We start from the raw sequence: 17,836 nt of genomic DNA, 5'->3' as shown, positions 1-17,836 counted from the left end.
GAATCAAGGCGCATATGACTTCATTCCTCCCCCACATCCACAGGAATGAGTTTCTGATTTTCTCACAAATACACAGTAATTTGTGATTTGGGGATATAGCTCAGTGGTTTTTACGCATCTGGCAAACAAATATGAGCGTTCACACTGTGGAAACCCTGACAGGACAAGCTGAAAAGGAAGTTTTCTAATTTGTAATTAGCACATTTCAGATAACTGTATCGTCCTGTCATCTTATGAAACGTGACGAACATTTCTCCACTGTTTTCTCCATTAAAGATAATTTGAAAATAAAAATATATTATCTGATGTTTCCATTGGAGTTATTGTGACAAATAAAACACACTCCTACCTTGAGTTAAATTACCATTGTTGGACGCATTCAGGCTGCTGTAATTGCGCTACTCAAGAAAACAAATAACAATCACCCAGTCATTTTATTAGGCCATTGTGATGCATAAATGTTTCACACTGCTAGCTCCACCTATCATATAAAACCAGTAGCCAAATTAGAATTAATGAAGCTAAAGTCTCTCTAACTTCCATGACCTTAAATTCTTTACTGCTAAAGGAGAGAAAAAAAATTAAAATATTAATAATATCATGATGCAGACATGAAGACATTCCATTTTCCAAACTGCACTGATGGGAGATTAAAATTCTCACAAGATGCAGTATTAGAGCTGAAAGAACAATCAAATCCTTCTGCTTAAAATGAATCTTTAATATATTGTCCCCAAAACAACAAATAATTACAATTCATCAGCGTTCATAGTTCATTTTCTTGTCTGTGCTTCTCATGAGGTCATTGGTTTACATTTTCCCCCGCATGTTTCATCTCCAGTCTGCAAACCTTCTCTTTTTTGAGACTATACATTCCTATTAATTTATCCAAATCGGTACATCCACTTGCTCTTTAAATATTCACTGTCGTTAACGTGGCATCTGTCACGGCTTTGGGCAGGGCTTTGTGGGCCTTTTTCTCTGCAGGTCTGGCTATTCCTAGTTTCTTGAGCAGAGATATTGCAAATACAGGTAAAAAAAAACATGGAAAATTATATTAATTTAATCATGATTACGTATACATTCTTTGCTGGCTGGGTCTTCCCCAAAATTGACTGATTTATGTTACCTTGGGCTGTAGTTGGAGAGCATCAGATGGTGGAGAGCTGTGAGCAATCATAGGAGGATTAAATCCCCGTTTGCTCAGCAGCCAGTAGGTCTTATGGCACCCTTTGCCCTATCATGGCCACACATGCACACTGGTTAACATGCATTAATACAAGGAAACCGGAAAATATTTTTTTTAAAATCAAAGAACAGTGGAGAACAAAACATGAACACTCTGAAGTCACCTTCATTTCTATTTCCCCTCTTTTCTCCAGCTCAAATGATCCATCTTGGATGAGGATTTCAGCAGTGCACTGCGATATGTGAATCTTCAGGGCTGCATAAAAACACAAATATAAGCTGAAGATTTTAATTGTTTTGCGCTTGTACACCATGAGTGTTTATGTTTAGCCTGTAATTTTAACTTATAGGTTCAACATCAAACACAAAGTACCGGTGAGCTGGATGAGATTGTTGGTAATTTCATCATATATTTACTTCACATTTACATGTGCACAAACTGTCAAATCAACAGATTTCCTCTGCAGGTCACTCACGTAAGCTGTTGCTCTCCATGCGAGAGGCCATGTTCACCGTGTCACCAAAGAGACAGTAGCGAGGCATTGTGGTGCCGACCACTCCAGCAACCACCGGACCTAAAATAAACAGCAACATGTTCGTATTGGTGCACTTGAAGGCCAAAAATCACTTAACCAGTAAAGGAACTGTAAATCCTTGCTGTTATCCTCTTTACTTATACTAGACCCTTAACAGCTACAATATAGACACATGACTGGTTTAGTTGCTGCCATCAGCCTTGACTCTTACCAGAGTGGATCCCAATGCGAATGGCGAGAATCTCATTAGGCATGTGGCGGATTCTGAAGACCTTGATGGAGCTTAAGAAATGCAGCGCCATCGTACAGATTTCCAAAGCATGGTTGTTTTCATTGCTGATGGGAACGCCACTGGCCACCATGTATGCGTCTCCAATGGTTTCCACCTGCAAAGATGGCAAAAAATGAAAATTGCACTGAAAAGGATCATATAATTTAAAAAAGTAGATAGTCTTAATATAATCCATAAATTAAATGAAACAAAAATTTAAAGGAATAGTTTTCCACTTTAGCAGGAAGTCAAAAATGGCTGTGCGTGACTCACTTTGTAGACGTCGTACATCTTGATGATGTCATCAAAGAGACTGTAGAGGTCATTCAGGAACGTCACTACCTCCATGGCAGAGCTGACGGAGCACATGGAGGTGAAACCCACAATGTCACAGAAAAAGATGGTCACGCTGTTGTAGCTTTGGGGCTCCACTGACTTCCCTGCCATCAGCTGATCTGCGATGTACCTACCAATGAAAAGCTGACTGTAAGGGGCCCATTTGACTGACGGTCCAATGATTTGGACCAAAAAACACGATACAAAAAAATAAAATGTACTCTAAAAGCGAAACAGAAAAAATTAACCCCAGAGACAAAGTCCTGTCTTCTCGGACAGAGTCAGCTGATTTGATGAACCTAGGCGGACCAGTAGTTACCGTGGTAACATGCTAGAGAGGAGTTTGTCTGCACGGATTTTCTCTGCTGTAAGCTGATTGGTCCTCTCCTCCACCACTTCCTCCAGATGATTTGCGTATTTTTCCAACTTCTCCACCATGTTATCCAGAATACTTGCATGACTACAGTACAGAAAATCATGATCATCGCCGTGAAGGGGGATAATGAAACTAAATTTGCTGTTAATCAGTGTGTCACTGAAGACCAGTTAAATTTTAGTTAAAATTTTAATTTTGCATCCTTGTCAGTGGAATTTTTCTAACATCTACAAACAATGTCTACAGGCCTGACCCGTCTGGACTGGTCTCCCTCAACTGTCTCCGTATTGACCCAAAAGGGGGTCGGTAATCAGGGTTCTCATTCCAGCAGGCTCTCAAGAGGGAGTTGATCATGTCATTGCACAGCTGGTCACACAGCACAGGTCGGAGGGGTTCACCTTGGAAAGGTGTTCGCAACTGCATGATAATCTCTAAAGAATACATGAAGCAAACACAAAACGATCGATGGAATGGAAAACCATTTCCTGCCATCTATGCTAGTGTGTGAATGAATAAGCAGCTAATAAGTGAGTACCTTTAGGTTCCAGGTTGATGTCCTGATATGGGCCAACCTTAGAGTTGTACATCAGTTCCCACAAAATGAGGGCAAAGCTGTAAATATCCCCTTTGGGCGTTCCGTTCAGCTGGAATCCCGGTTGTCTCAGAAGCTCGGGGGCTGTCCAATACATCTCTATAGCACAGAAGCAAACAACGGGTAACCGAAGAACACATCACATCCCATGCATCCCTCCTCCACCATGCTGACAACACCAACTGACCTTCATAATTGAGGTTTTCTGCCGGGATAATCTTCTTTTTGCAGCCGTATCTAAACTCCCACAGTCCAAAGCCAGAGAGTTTGATCTGGAGTCGACTGTCAACGAGACACGAGCTCGGCTTCAGGTTCCCGTGAAATTTCAGGTTACTTTTGTGAATGAAATCCATTCCCTAGACCAATGGCAAACACATTAAACACAAAACATGGAAACAAACAGTTAATTTTTTTCCACAGGCTTTAAAAAAGCCACTATATCGTGACAAAAACCTGAACATATCATGTAAATGAGTTGACTTGCATTGACAATATCATAAGCAAAGGAGAGCTTAAAGATTCCATCCAATTCATCATCTGAAGCCCTCAGAACGTCCTGAAACAAATAAATAAGGAAGGATAACATAAATAAATAAACCCTAGTTTGGGTCAATATAGTAGCATCCATGCAATATGAATTAATTTTTACTCAACTAAATTACAGTTATCTTGAGCGTGGGTACATTACATGTTATACAAATGGTTTAATTTCTGGTTAAACAGAGCCAGAGTGGCCTAGAACTGGTTGGAACAATTTTAATTTGGACTAGTAACCCGGCAGTCAATGCAAATAACTCAGCACTGACCTCCAGACTGCCTTTCCTACAGTACTGCATGACAAAGCAGACATTCTGTGGTTCCAAGCAAACGCCAAAGAACTGCACCAGGTTCTCGTGTTTCATCTCTTTCATCTGTCTTAAAGTGTTTAGGCTGGTTAGGTATTCAGTATATCAATTCATGCATGATAAATTAAGTACTTGTTTAGTAGGATACGATAAGAAAAAGAAAAACTTCACCACATTGAACTCCATAATAATAGAAGGTGTCTGGATATTAGTGGTGACGGGGTCCTTGAGGTATTTGATGGCCACTTGATTTCCCTACAGAGAATTAAAAAATAGATAAAAAAGGGTTAAATATGTTTTCAGATATAAAAATGTATAGCATATGAAAGAAGAAATACAAAAATATTAAATTTAATATCTTCAATCCATGAGACACGCAATTGCTCAATTCAATATTCTCAAGAATATTGCGGCTACATCAATAGCTTGGTCATCGCTGTTGGTCTATGTTAGCTATTGTCAAATTGTCTTTCGCCAATGAGTTTGTTGACTTCATTGCAACTTTACCACTAAAAACAATAACCCTAACCCTTTTTGCCATCAGTCTATAATGGGAGGTTGCATTGGCCCGGCCTACTCTCTGAACAGAGTTGTACCTGGTAGAGACCAATGGTGATGTAGACATGTTCCTTCCCTGTTTTGTCCCTCAGGCCATAGCTGGTGCTGGAGAAATTTGACTGGGAACCGTTGCTCCCAGACTGACTAGCTGTGGTACTCATGGATATACAACGAACTCCCTGGAAGAGACACAACCATACCTAAGAACCACAGCAACAAGTAAGCTAAGGCACTACATCACAGACAAACCTGGATATACCCTCATGCACTCCTCAAAGTAGGTTTTAGCACTCATACTGAGAACTCCCTGATGATGGAGATGTCGCTGTAGTTGATCAGCCACCAGCAGGAGTCATCAAGCCTCATCTGGAGCCGGAACTTCTGCAGGATGAGGATCCCAATGCACAGGACTGCCAGCACACCGATGACGGGGAAAGCCACCAGCAGAATCAGCAAGGTGATGTCTGTGTCACATCAAGACATTGTGAAGGCGTTAGGGTTTGGTTTATGGGTGTGTTTAGTTCAAGATATTTGTGTCATAGGTGTTACCTTACCATTAGACATCCATTCACAGAGTTCATTATTGAAACCACAGTCTGGTATGTCAGGAGGGGGTCTTCCTTTTGGCCAGACCACAGAGGCAAACGTAGACGTTGGCCTGAAATAGTGTTTTTTAAATTTTTTTTGCGACTTTCAAACAAAAAAATCAATCAAAAAAAAGTTGAATTCATTGACAATTTAGAAGTGATTTCTACCGGATAGATTTTGTACGACTTTCAAAATGGAGGATGGGCACAAACTTGTTGACATCTCCTACGTATTGCAGGTCATAAATGGAATAATCTAGATTTCTTTCCCCCTCTTCGTCGAAGTGGACCAGTCCAGAGGCACCTGCAATGATGTACCATGACCTCAAAAAGTGTTCAAATGACGTGCTAAACCAAGTGTGTTAGTGTTTTATAGTACAGAATGTAAACTAAAAAAAACTTTAAAGCAAAACAAATTCTTTCTAATAAAAAAAAAATAAAGAAATAAATGCACCAACCATAAAATTGAATGCCACTTTTATTTTTCAATCTCTGTTGCAGCTGCTGCCCATTATGAGGGTCATGGCCATCTTTGAGGATTTCTTTCACTCCCATTGCATATAGGAGGACTGCATCGTGGAGATAGGCAGAATAAGGGCTAACCTGAAAGAGATTGGTTGTATCTGTGATTCTCCTTTATGCAGAGAGTGAGACACATATTTTTTGTACAATTTCTTCTCACCTCTTTTTCTGAAGACAGATAGCTCTGGAATGGGTGTCCTTTCAGTCTTTTATAAACTTGCCCATAGAAATCATAATAATCATAACTATTGTAGGCTCTCTGGCCAATAATAAAAGTCATGTCAAAAGCTCTTAGGGCACCATGGTTAATCGTACCATTCAGGCCATGCTTCCACAAGTTGTCCTGGAGAAGATAGATATGCAGGTGAGTGAGATGCAGGTAAGTGCGATCATGTGATCAGCTGACTATGTGCTCAGCTGTTTGTGTGTTGGAGGTTCTACTCACCACACAGTAACTGACCTCAAAATGCTGCACCAGGAAGAAGACGTAATTACCGTTCATCAGGCCCTGTCGTTCAGCCTCCAGCAAAAGATGCATCGAGTCTTCTTTATTTGTTAGCACCACAATCACTGGAGGAAGGAAGTCACAGGAGGTGTGGAGTAAAGGGAGGAACATTAAAACAAGGTTCAAAGTTGATCTTGCTTTCCTTACCTCTGGACACAGTTGAGATGTATTTCACGTTTTGATGGACAAGCTGAGGATTGCTGGTATCAAACTTGACCGCAGCAGCTAGTTTGAAATGAGCTCTCAGGGGAATCTCAATGGTTTTCCACAAAGCGTCGACTTTATCCCAAGTGTTTGACTCTAATCCTCCTCCGATCATCCCGACGTGATTCCATCCAAAATACTCCAGGGTTTTTACCAGGACCTCAGAGCTTCGTTTTAGCGGGGGCACGATATTGATGTAGGAATCATAGATCTTGCTGTTGTCCATTTTGGAAGATTGTCCAACGAAGCCAAACATTGGGATGTTCCATGTGGATGCAATGAGACCTGTGACCTGGAAAGCAAGTTTGGTTCAATTCCCAATGTAGAAAAAATTCCGAGGAGCTTTTATGGAGAAACACCTTAAAATAGCATTTAATAAATAATTAAAATTATTTTATAATATCTTATACCTGAAGCACGTTGGAACTTCGTTTTTGAGAGGTGCTATATAACTAAAATTGATGATGCAGATGATCCATCCATCCATCCATCCATCCATCCATCCATCCATCCATCCATCCATCCATCCATCCTCTTATCTGCTTTTTCCATTTTGCATATAATAATAATAATTATAAAAACAACAACAACAACAATAATAATAATAATACTGTAATATAATAATAACAGTAATAAAAATAATTATTATTCCTATTTTTGTTTGATATTATTAGATTCAGGATAGCTAAGCTTTACATATTTCATTTCTTACACAGATGTGATTACATTATCAATGCTTGTTTTAGAAGTTGGTGGTTTAATAATCATAGATATTATATAATAATATAGAAATAGTTGATTAATAATCACAGAAACATGCTTCATGCATGTGCATGCATGAAAATGCATGCATGTAAATGCAATTTCCTCCGGGATTATTAAAGTATCTATCTATCTATCTTCATGCATATTAGTAACAGAAAATTATACTTTGTCTAGTGCACCGTCCGGCAATGTCAAAACAATCTCCGACCCCGTATAGATCATGTGATGAGCTCAGCAATGTCAAACAACTACTTCATCACCCCTTCTGACTTTAATTCTGGTGGTGTCATGGTCATATTTAAATCCTGATATTCACCATGGGGGTCACTTGCACACTTGTAAATCACAAAAAGCCCTTATGACAAAGACTGTCATGCATCATTTTGCGGCAATAACCCTGAAATAAATTCTAGAGTTTTATGGTCAGAAAGGTTTAAAAATGCCTCATGTGGCACTGAAATACTGCACCCAGCCTCTAAGGTCCAGCAGAGCTGAGCAGCAAACAGGTTGCTAAAGAATTTAATTGAAGCAAAACTTGCAATTTGCACTATCATAGCCATCTTCATGATACCCCGCTGATAACAGTGGAGGAAACAAACATATAAAAGCCTTTCAGTGCAATGCAATGCAAATCAAAAGCTCCAAAAACCCACCAAGAAGTTTCATCAGTGTGTCTCTCAAACAGTTTCAGCAAACACTGAACCTTTGTGTCAGCCTGCATTAGTTTCAGCATCTAACTCTGTGTCTACTAACAACAACATCTTTTAACAGCATGATATATATTGTTCTAAAACTGGCTACCAAATGCACAAAGTCTAAAGTTGTCCCATCACATGAAACATACCTCTGCTTCCTCAGGACAGGCTGGACCAAACAGCGCGGACACATTTTCCTTCCACACCTGGTTAATAAATCCTCCCAGGGAAGCCTTGGGATTGCAATCCGTATCCAAGTACACAAAATCCAGGCTGTAGTTGCCCAAGAAGGAAGGATTGGTGTTCACCTTATCCACAGCTATTTGGATGGCCGAGCCCAGGCGCAAGGCACTGAAGGGCAGCGACATATTCCAGGGAGCCTGGAAGCCTATTATCAGCTTGTTAGACCCCATAGTGCCAGTGCTTAAAACAACAGCTAACACTGTAAAAGGAAGCAGAGATACGTGCCTCAGGCGAGAGCCACTCATCATCCTCAACATCACTCTCATCCTTATGTTGTCTCACTTCAAGGCTTAAATACCCAACTTCCATGGAGATGATTGACAGCTGGATTGGGAGGAGTAATGTAAATACTCTCAGTGAACGACACTGAAAAATTTAGTCATTTGAGGCTTTTATTTTTCAGACAGTTATATCAGGTACAAGACATCATTAAAGCAATCAGGAAGAACTCATTGAAAAGCTTTTCCAGAAGAGAGGACCCATTAGGCCCATTTATAACGCTGTTAGAATCACTATGCACAATCTGGTTCAAAAAAATGTTAATTATAATAACCTAAATTTGACTTCACTTCACAGTGGAAAGTGTCCTGATAGATTAACAGGTATAATCATTGTTTGAATTTATCTGATTCTGCTCAGGCTGAAGCCGGATCATGTTCACAGTTCCTGTGGATCAGTGGGAGGAGGAGCTTTCAAGTACATATTCGGTTTACATTACTGTGAGCAGAGGGTGTTACTAAATGAATTTGGTAATTAGTGCTAATATATATTTTTAAAAAGCATTGTTTTTAAATGCATTTCTTAATACAGTAATTGACTTTAACTCCAATAAATGTAGTTGTTGCTTTAAATCCAGATGTAGCTGTGATAAGTCACTGATTAGATTTTATCAAGCAGAGATTTCAAAGTTGCCACATCTTGTTCACCTTGAGATATCGCTTACATTCATAAACCTGGTATCAAAGTTCAGCCTAATCTCTTCTGTATCTTTCAGGAATGCATTTCCAGTACATGTAAACAAAATGCAAAGAAGGGACGTAGAAAGTGTTGTTTTAAAAAGATGGGATAATTTAATTAAGAAAGGCAGTGCAGCAAAATACAGGTGAAAACTGTGACGTGTCTCCTGGGAGACAGGTGATCTGCTTGTGCAGGTTGAGCCTTGGCTGTTTGCAGAGACGCTCTCACACCTGTGTGCAGTTTAAAGTGTTAATGACCACAAGCAGGCAGATTGCAGATTAGAGGTGTTGCTGGCTTCAGCTGCTTTTTCCCAGGGGATTACTGCTCGGCCTGGCATCAAACTACCTGTGCTAATCCCACCAGGTAATTCTTTAAAAAAAAAACTTCCTCTAATGAATCCTTGCCTTCACTTGAGTTGCACGAGAAAGTATTGTGGACGTTATGTGTCGTGTTTGCTGAGTAAATCTCCAAAAGATGAGACTGGAGAAAACTGTGTGCTCATTTTGTAGAGTGTAGTTTGTGGCTGTGTTGAATCAAATCAAAGAATCACTGCCTGATGATGTAACAGCATGTTTTTAAAGAGGTGCGATTGTTTTGCACACTTTAAAGTTCAGCCTTATCTCCAGTTTTACATGTAATCAGATGCATCTGACGTTTTGGATGAAGTTTATCTGTATGGACTGAAAATCAAAGCCTTCTGTTGGTCCTTAACTCCAGGAGCTTAATAAATTGCACAATATAGATTTTGATATTCTGACATAAAAGTCAGCAGTCTTGATGTCTCTTCATTTTCTTTATCAGTAGAAGTGATTTCGAGTCAAGGTTCAAAGGTTTCTCTTTCACTGTCGGGCTGTCCTTTACTTCTTGCATTGAAGTGCAGAGCGGAGGCCGAGGATCCGCGGTTTGCACAAAGACCACAACCACCTACCAGCCTGTCAGCTGGGACTAGCGTGGAACTGAGAGGACCAGCACCACCAGCAGGTAGGACAGCTGCCAGTTAAGAGTCCGTTTATGTGAAAACATCTAAAAAGGGCGGAATAGTAATAATTTATCAATTCAGAAATTTTAATTACTAATTCTGCCACTGGATGCATTTGCTTCCATTGCATGTACATACTTGGGATATGTACTGGACTAAACATTCACTGGGTCAGACTCCAGCAGCTCTTGTACAAATCATGTTTGACTTTGACCTTATGAAGATACTGTGCAGTGTCAAGCCACTCAGAATCTTAATTTTTAATTTCCAGCACCATGGACATCCTTTTCCAGTTGCTTTTCTCGCCTCTCCCGACCTCGGCCATCATCTCCCTGTTGGCCGTGGCTGCTGCTATGATATTTTACCTCAATACTCGGCCCAACCCTCTCCGGTCTCCATTTGATCTCCGCCAACAGACTCTGGGCATTAAGGTAACATTCAAGTTAGGTCCAACTGGTAAAATCTTACACTTCTTTTCATTTAGTTTAGAACAGTTTATCGATGAAGTCTGCAGCTGTTTTATTCGTTTTCATTCCCCCCAGGATGGAGCAAGAAAGACTGCTCTGCTTGAGGATAACAACAACCTGTTGTCGTTTTGCTATGACGATGCAAAGACCATGTATGAGGTTTTTCAGAGAGGTCTGAAGGTTTCAGGTGAAAACTTTTTCTTTTACTGATGCTCAAAGCAGGTTTTTCATCCCAAGATGTTTTAGGGTTAGGGTTAGCTCTGAAACGAATCATGGTTTGTGGGTGACAAACTCGTTGGTGGCCTTGATTCTCTGAAAGGAGTTGAAAGAAGTTTGAAATTACTGTAGTTTCAAATTTGATTTACAATGTTTTGGTCTCTGTGTGGATTAAATAAGAGATGATAGCAAAAGGCGTGGTTTGGTGGCGCCATCGCAAACAAAAACCATGTTAGCTGTGTCTCTCTAAAATCACTGCCAAAAATGGCATCTAAGTCTCTATAAGAAACCAACATTAACTAAACCAATGACCAGCCACAGTTTGTCAGATATTGAGTAAGTCTTTGACCCATTTCTCATCTTCAGGTAACGGACCATGTTTGGGCTACAGGAAACCAGGAAGGCCCTATCAGTGGCTAAAGTACAAGCAGGTAAAACTGCATCCACCAGCATTTAACATGGTTAAGATTGTCCAGCTGACCTTCCCTCCACTTCCTGTTTCTACAAAGGTGTCTGACAGAGCGGAACACCTGGGGTCAGGGCTTCTCCACAAGGGTCTAAAGCCAAACTCGGACACTTTCATTGGCGTCTTTGCTCAGAATAGACCAGAGGTAGGTGTGGGGGATGACAGGGGTGAAGTCGTGATGTTAACCTGGGTGTTCTGTGGTCTGAAAATGTAAATGGTTTCTGTTTTCTGCATCATTTGCAGTGGATTATTGGCGAGCTGGCCTGTTACACCTACTCCATGGTTGTAGTTCCTCTGTATGACACCTTAGGTCCAGAGGCCCTTGTGTTCATTATCAACCAAGGTAATTGGAGCTTCTCTTGTACCACTATACTAATTACAGTAGAGCTGGAGTCCGGTAGCACTGGTTCCCACGGGGATCCATGCCGAGTGGGCTCTATAATCTCTTCACACTTATTTTATCACAGCTGCTCCTTCGATCATGAGCCCATCCTGGGTGATCCAATCACAAGAAGACAATTACTGATTAAATGAGTCACATGGACGAACAAAAGATTTTTTTTTTAACTTTGTCAGCATGTAATGTTTGCTAGAAAGAAAGGGTCCAACTGATGAAACAAATAGCAAGACAAGCACTGATTCTCACAACTGCACTATTTGCAAAATCTGTTTTGTTTTTTTTAGGGTTTGGGGTGGGTGAGGTTTCCTCGTGGGTGACCAAGAAATTGCCTGTACTGGTCATTTATATCTTTCTGACTTTTCCTGTCAGAATGTGGTCTTCTTTCATTAAAGTAGTCTAAATGGTGAAACCCATTGAGAAATATGATTTGACAAGTGGATAAGATGCAGCACCTCCAGGTCAGTGGTGTGTGTGTCCTGGACATGTCTGTTCGGTTCCAGAGGTCCTGTGTTTTTTTTAGTCTTAATTGAATCAAACCATTTGCCAGATGGCAAAAGTCCCACACAACTTTTCAGTGCATCTGCATCTTGGGTTCATTCACATTTGTGCTCAGAGCTGTCCACTTGTCACCAGATAACTCTGTGCAGATGCTAATACCAGATCCTATCAAGGCCTTGTTTTCATGTTTATCATCTGAACATCTGTGACAGTTTATCACGAAACAAAGAGGATCTATTACAGGTCTGCTGCCATCAACTTCGGTCATCCCATGCATTCCTCTCTTGTTAGCATTAGCGGCTCAAAACACCGATGCAGATTCTCATTTTCTGCCTATTTTGTGATTTTCGTGAACTTTTTTTCTTTTAGCGGAGATCTCCGTCGTGCTGTGCGACAATCAAACCAAAGCAGAAACGCTGCTGCAGACCCGGGAGAAAGGCCAGACCCCGGTTCTCAAAACTATTGTCATCATGGACTCTTTTGACCCTGAGCTGGTTGAGAGAGGAAAAAAATCTGGGGTGGAAATCTTGTCCATGCAGGATGTGGAGGTATTGCTTGCTCCAGAGGCCTTGCTTGTGGTTTTTTTTTTGGTTTTTTAAAATATTTTTTTCCAGACATGTTATTGGAACTGTCTTCACCACCTTCATCTTATTTGCAACATCAACATTTCAATCTTTTCAGTTCTGTACAACTAACTCTTGGAAGCACAGAGGTGATTGTTGATTTCTTTATTATTGCTTTCCAGACTCTAGGGAAAAATAATCTTCAGAAGCCAATTGTAAGTTTGTTTCTGAAGAATTCACATCATTATAAGTATAACATTTACCAATATAGTTCTGATGTGCTGAAATCATGTCTCAACAGCCTCCAAGGCCAGAGGATCTGGGTATTGTTTGCTTCACCAGTGGAACTACAGGTGATTCCTTTACACTTTTTGGGATTTATAAAAAAAAAAACCCCAATGACTCTGAAAGTTTAACAAGATGCACTAAACTAAGGAGGGAATTCCACTGTTATTCCAACTGGAATATCAACTGCTGGATGGAAGCATGGACTGTTTTGTTGAGCATTAAATTGTCTCGTAACTGAGATGGTTCGTGGCATGTTAGCATTTAGCTCGAAGCACCACTGTACAGTCTAACAGACCAGTCTGCATGTAACCGTCACGTTAAATTATGCCTCTACTTTGTGAAAATGAAGACTGATCGTTTCTGCCAAAGGTCTTTTTGATTACACGAGTCTCCAAGGTATCGCCTGACATGAAACTTTTACTAGCTGACATGTCCATCTGTTCTTCAGGGAACCCCAAGGGAGCCATGTTGACCCATGAGAATGTGGTTTCTGATGCCGCCGGAGTCATCAAAGGCTTTGAGGTATGAATAAGGAGCCATGAGATGTAATTAAAACATTTTCTGATGTGGAAATGTGAAATATTTGACAGCATGTGCCTTAAACCTGTTCCAGACAACCGTGGTTCCGACTACAGATGATGTCAGCATTTCATTCCTGCCTCTGGCGCACATGTTTGAGAGAGTCGTCCAGGTCTGGTCCAGACTTTATGCAATTCTATATTTATAAATGATGCTCATGAGGGAACCCTTATACATGTGCTTTTTAAATGGCTTTTTGTCTCTTTCTTGTAGACAGTGATGTATGGTGTTGGGGCTAGGGTGGGATTCTTCCAGGGTGACATCAGACTGCTACCAGATGACATGAAAGCCCTGCAGCCCACCATTTTCCCTGTGGTACCTCGACTCCTCAACAGAGTCTATGATAAAGTAAGCAGTGCACAACTGTCCCCCTTTTTCCATCCACTCAAACATCAACTCCATCGTTCCATTTCCTTCAAATGGTGCAAAATTGTCTCAATAGGTCCAGAGTGGAGCCAAAACACCTTTCAAGAAGTGGCTGCTGAACTTCGCTGTTGAGAGAAAATACGCTGAGGTGAAGGACGGCATCGTCAGGAAGAACAGCCTGTGGGATAAACTCATCTTCAACAAAGTTCAGGTGACGCCACCGTTGAAGTAAATGCAGATTACGTTGTAGAGACAGTCACTGAATAGAAACCCATTCACTCTGACTGTAGGATTCCCTGGGGGGACGTGTGCGAGTCATGGTGACGGGCGCTGCACCCATATCTCCATCTGTTCTGAACTTTCTCAGGGCTGCTCTGGGTTGCCAGGTATTAAAGTTGTCAATTGTCAAATGAAAAATGATGAAAATGCCAGTTTCTTAACTTCTGCCAGATGACTAAAGATGTGAATGAAAAAGAAGTTTGATGCAACTTCTGAAGCACTCATGCATTTGAAACAAAACACTGATAAAGTGGGATTACTGTATGCTAGCGTTACGTAAAGGCCTCCAGCTGGAACCGATCACTTCGTGTTGTCGTGATAAGTCATTGCCCATCTTTTTGCTTGGACTCTTAGATCTTTGAGGCATATGGTCAGACGGAGTCCACAGCTGGATGCACTTTCACTGTGCCAGGAGATGCCACCTCAGGTATGCGGTTAAACCGTCCCATCTTTACAGCCAAGACCCAGATTGAAGTCCTACAAGTACCTTCTAATGCCTGTTTGTTTTAACGGGCATAATTGGATCGATATTGCAGACAAATGACCATTAGGAATCTATTACAGGACATGTTGGGGTGCCACTGCCTTGTAATATTGTGAAGTTGGTGGATGTGGAAGAAATGAACTACTTTTCCTCAAACGGTGAAGGAGAGGTAAGATGAAGAGAACCAGTGAGGTGGGGGGTAAATTCGATAGATTCTTTAAAAAGAATTTTAATTTTGTGAGATGTCACTGAAGACTTGTTTAAAGTTTTTAAACAATGTCCCTTTTTAAACGATGTGATCTTTGCAGGTCTGCATCAAGGGCAGAAATGTTTTTAAGGGCTACTTAAAAGACCCGGAGAAGACCGCCGAGGCCCTGGACAGTGAAGGCTGGCTCCACACGGGAGACATTGGAAAATGGCTTCCAGTAAGAACCTCCTTTTATTAAATGTGACCGAGTTAATCTCCTGGTTTAAATGGCTAAATAAATACAAGATTTTCTGCACCACATGCTTTTGTGACAGACGAAATAAGAGGTGGAATCAAAGTTTCGTAACGGACACTGGTTTGAAGAAATGGTAACGTTTAATTCAGGAATCATGAAGACCTACACTCCAAAAGGCATATTTATACCTTTTTTTTTTTGGGTTGAATAAGACAATATCATTCCTGTCTTTCTATGATCTCGTGGGGGTTGATTTTACAAAGTACGACTCAACTGTTTATTGCTTTGGTTTTTAAACAAACTGACGCACAAGATTAATGGCCTTTAGAGGTTCTGGTAGGATCTTATTGCCACAGTAACTATCATTTTGTGTCAAACTAACCAGCTGTCTGCAGGATTCATTCTCAAGTTTCTTCTTGACCACACAGATGCAAGTGATCCAGATCTTAAAATTCCTCTAGAAAGGGAAATGTATTGGCAAAACTCGGCGTGACTCATTAGATTTTAAATTGGCTCTGGACACGTTTCCCATACTTCCAACAGGAACAGCAGCTGTTCTCCCTGCAAAAATGCATTGTTTGCCAGAGTTTAACAAGAAGCAAAAGTTTCTTAGTGTTTCTGCCATCCTGTTTTGTCAACAGAGTGGAGTTTTGAGGATCATCGACCGCAAGAAGAATATCTTCAAGCTGGCTCAAGGGGAGTACATAGCCCCAGAAAAGATTGAGAATGTGTATGTGAGGAGTGAACCTGTGGCCCAAGTATTTGTTCATGGAGACAGTTTGCAGGTAAGACCAGCAACTTTGCAGTTCAAGCATTAAATGTCTACAAATGAATCTGATTAACTTTCTTTGTCTGCAGTCCTGTTTGGTCGCCATCGTGGTTCCAGACACAGAGGTCCTGATGGGTTTTGCGAAGAACCTGGGATGCTATGGCTCCGTTGAAGAACTCTGTGAAAACACGGTACTTTTTCTGTGTGGTTTGCTTTTACATCACATACAGGGGGGGGGGGGCTTTCCTCAAACGGTAGGCTCAAGCAGTCCCACCAGAATACAGCCAAGCATCTCAACATTGTTTTCTACCTAAGCTCCAGCAAAGCCTCACTGCAGTAAACAAGTTCATTAATGGTAAAAGAAGCCAGCTGTGCTTTGGTGCTCTTCCTGTAAAACGGATGGCTGCAAATCAAATTCAGTATTAAGAGTGGCACAGGGTTTAATTTGCTAAGTCATTTGTTTCTAACAATGACTTTTTGTTTTGTTTACAGGATGTTAAAAAAGCCATTCTTTCAGATATGACAAAACTAGGAAAAGAAGCGGGACTAAAGTCCTTTGAGCAGGTGATGACCCCTCATTGATGCTGATCTTTGGAATTAATCTAGATTTAGCAAGATTCTGTTTTACCCACTGCATTTTTGTTTTTAATCCCTCCTCTCAAATGTTGCAGGTGAAAGATGTTTACCTCCACCCGCAGCAGTTCACCATTGAGAATGGCTTGTTGACTCCGACTCTCAAAGCCAAGAGGGCTGAGCTGAAAACTCTTTTTCAGCCACAGATTGACCAACTGTACGCCAGCATTTAAGAAATGGAAACATGTTTTAACCTAAACCCATCTACTTTGATTTCTTTAACAACATTGATTATTTCATGTTCAATAACATTTCTGAACATTTCATTAAACTGCTTCAACCTCTGCATCCAACACAGCATTACAGCGTTCAAGACTTTAAAACTTCCTGCAGAATAAAAATTCAGTACCAGTGCAGACTACGGGTTATTAAAAGAATCAATTCATTTGCTGTTAAGCAAAACATGAGTCCCATTTCCTTTGAATGCATCATTTCTATTTCACATTGGCCCAGAAACCTTTGTGCATGTTGAAATGAAATGCAAATGAGATCAAATAGTTTTGATAAATCCATCAGTGGACTGCACTTTCAGATAAACTGTACTGTATAGTGGAGCTGTGAAGACATGCAGCGCCCTCATGTGGTTCAATACAAATATTGCAGTGGTTGTGCGTCACTCAGCAGCAGTATTGGTAAATAAGTGATTTGATAAGTGATCCCGAGGGAGATTTTTGGTACTGAGTTTGTGTGTGGCATCACTGGAAAAAAAAAAAAGCTATGAAAATTATTTAAATCATTCAGTTGATGTGAATATCAAAGACGTCCCATAAAACAATGAATGCATCCACCATCAGTATCTACTTCTGCAGTAAACCTCTGACGTCATCTGCAGGGAACGAGACCCAACTGTTGTGATCTTTCTGAACTCAACCAATGTGTATTGAGACTTGTCATTAACCGTGGCCTTAAATAATAATAAAAAAAGCTTTCTCAAATCTGGTGAAAGAAATCACTCCACTGCAAAGTGGTGGAGTGGAAGTAGCTTTGGTAATAGGAATGAACGCATGAATCTAATTCAAATAAAAAAGAAAAAATGACAAAAGGATATGTTAGAAATTTTCAGTTAGCAAAAGTAAGTAAATATAACTGAGTTGATAATAGTATATTTAATAAACGACTGTTGTGTGACCATCAAAAACATGGAAATATCAAAAAAATCAAGTATGTTGAACTACAAAGATTTGGAAAATTCCAAATCAAGTAGCTAACACGCTTAAAACACATTT

At 40.5% G+C, this 17,836-nt stretch overlaps 2 protein-coding genes across 2 annotated transcripts; one reads left to right on the top strand and one right to left on the bottom strand.

Annotated features, from left to right (window-relative positions):
• Positions 1-792: 792 nt before the first annotated feature.
• gucy2g (guanylate cyclase 2g) lies at positions 793-8,393 on the bottom strand. Its single transcript, XM_068306175.1, has 22 exons — positions 8,130-8,393; positions 6,464-6,812; positions 6,257-6,381; positions 5,972-6,154; positions 5,748-5,892; positions 5,458-5,593; positions 5,257-5,360; positions 5,000-5,166; positions 4,741-4,881; positions 4,316-4,399; positions 4,106-4,210; positions 3,784-3,855; positions 3,487-3,655; positions 3,243-3,398; positions 2,961-3,138; positions 2,651-2,791; positions 2,269-2,461; positions 1,936-2,110; positions 1,665-1,763; positions 1,353-1,444; positions 1,130-1,237; positions 793-1,006 (listed from the first exon to the last, which is right to left on the bottom strand). The coding sequence occupies exons 1-22, from the start codon at positions 8,391-8,393 to the stop codon at positions 914-916; spliced, it is 3,279 nt and encodes a 1,092-aa protein (XP_068162276.1). The 3' UTR covers positions 793-913.
• A 2,041-nt stretch (positions 8,394-10,434) lies between these two features.
• acsl5 (acyl-CoA synthetase long chain family member 5) lies at positions 10,435-17,317 on the top strand. The gene is made up of 20 exons (XM_068305171.1): positions 10,435-10,590; positions 10,702-10,813; positions 11,209-11,273; positions 11,352-11,453; positions 11,552-11,651; positions 12,576-12,754; positions 12,952-12,984; positions 13,071-13,122; positions 13,506-13,579; positions 13,671-13,748; positions 13,850-13,984; positions 14,079-14,213; positions 14,293-14,388; positions 14,636-14,708; positions 14,846-14,934; positions 15,074-15,190; positions 15,850-15,993; positions 16,067-16,168; positions 16,470-16,541; positions 16,649-17,317. The coding sequence occupies exons 1-20, from the start codon at positions 10,435-10,437 to the stop codon at positions 16,781-16,783; spliced, it is 2,049 nt and encodes a 682-aa protein (XP_068161272.1). The 3' UTR covers positions 16,784-17,317.
• Positions 17,318-17,836: the final 519 nt, after the last annotated feature.

This window comes from Antennarius striatus, chromosome 21, assembly GCF_040054535.1.
Source record: "Antennarius striatus isolate MH-2024 chromosome 21, ASM4005453v1, whole genome shotgun sequence".
Classification (NCBI taxonomy): Eukaryota; Metazoa; Chordata; class Actinopteri; order Lophiiformes; family Antennariidae; genus Antennarius; species Antennarius striatus.
Note: the sequence above shows the minus strand (reverse complement) of the source record. Positions and strands in the feature narration are given on the sequence as shown.

What these genes read in the sequence shown, in the direction of transcription:
- gucy2g (XM_068306175.1), bottom strand. Translation starts at nt 8,393, where the DNA reads ATGGGGTCTAACAAGCTGATAATAGGCTTCCAGGCTCCCTGGAATATG. An exon ending in TCACCATTGGTCTCTACCAG is followed by an intron (nt 4,400 to 4,740) that starts GTACAACTCTGT and finishes AATTCTCTGTAG; the next exon opens with GGAAATCAAGTGGCCATCAA. An exon ending in CTCTCCAACTACAGCCCAAG is followed by an intron (nt 1,007 to 1,129) that starts GTAACATAAATC and finishes TCTCTGCTCAAG; the next exon opens with AAACTAGGAATAGCCAGACC.
- acsl5 (XM_068305171.1), top strand. Translation starts at nt 10,435, where the DNA reads ATGGACATCCTTTTCCAGTTGCTTTTCTCGCCTCTCCCGACCTCGGCC. An exon ending in GAGTCATCAAAGGCTTTGAG is followed by an intron (nt 13,580 to 13,670) that starts GTATGAATAAGG and finishes AACCTGTTCCAG; the next exon opens with ACAACCGTGGTTCCGACTAC. An exon ending in GCCAGGAGATGCCACCTCAG is followed by an intron (nt 14,709 to 14,845) that starts GTATGCGGTTAA and finishes AATCTATTACAG; the next exon opens with GACATGTTGGGGTGCCACTG.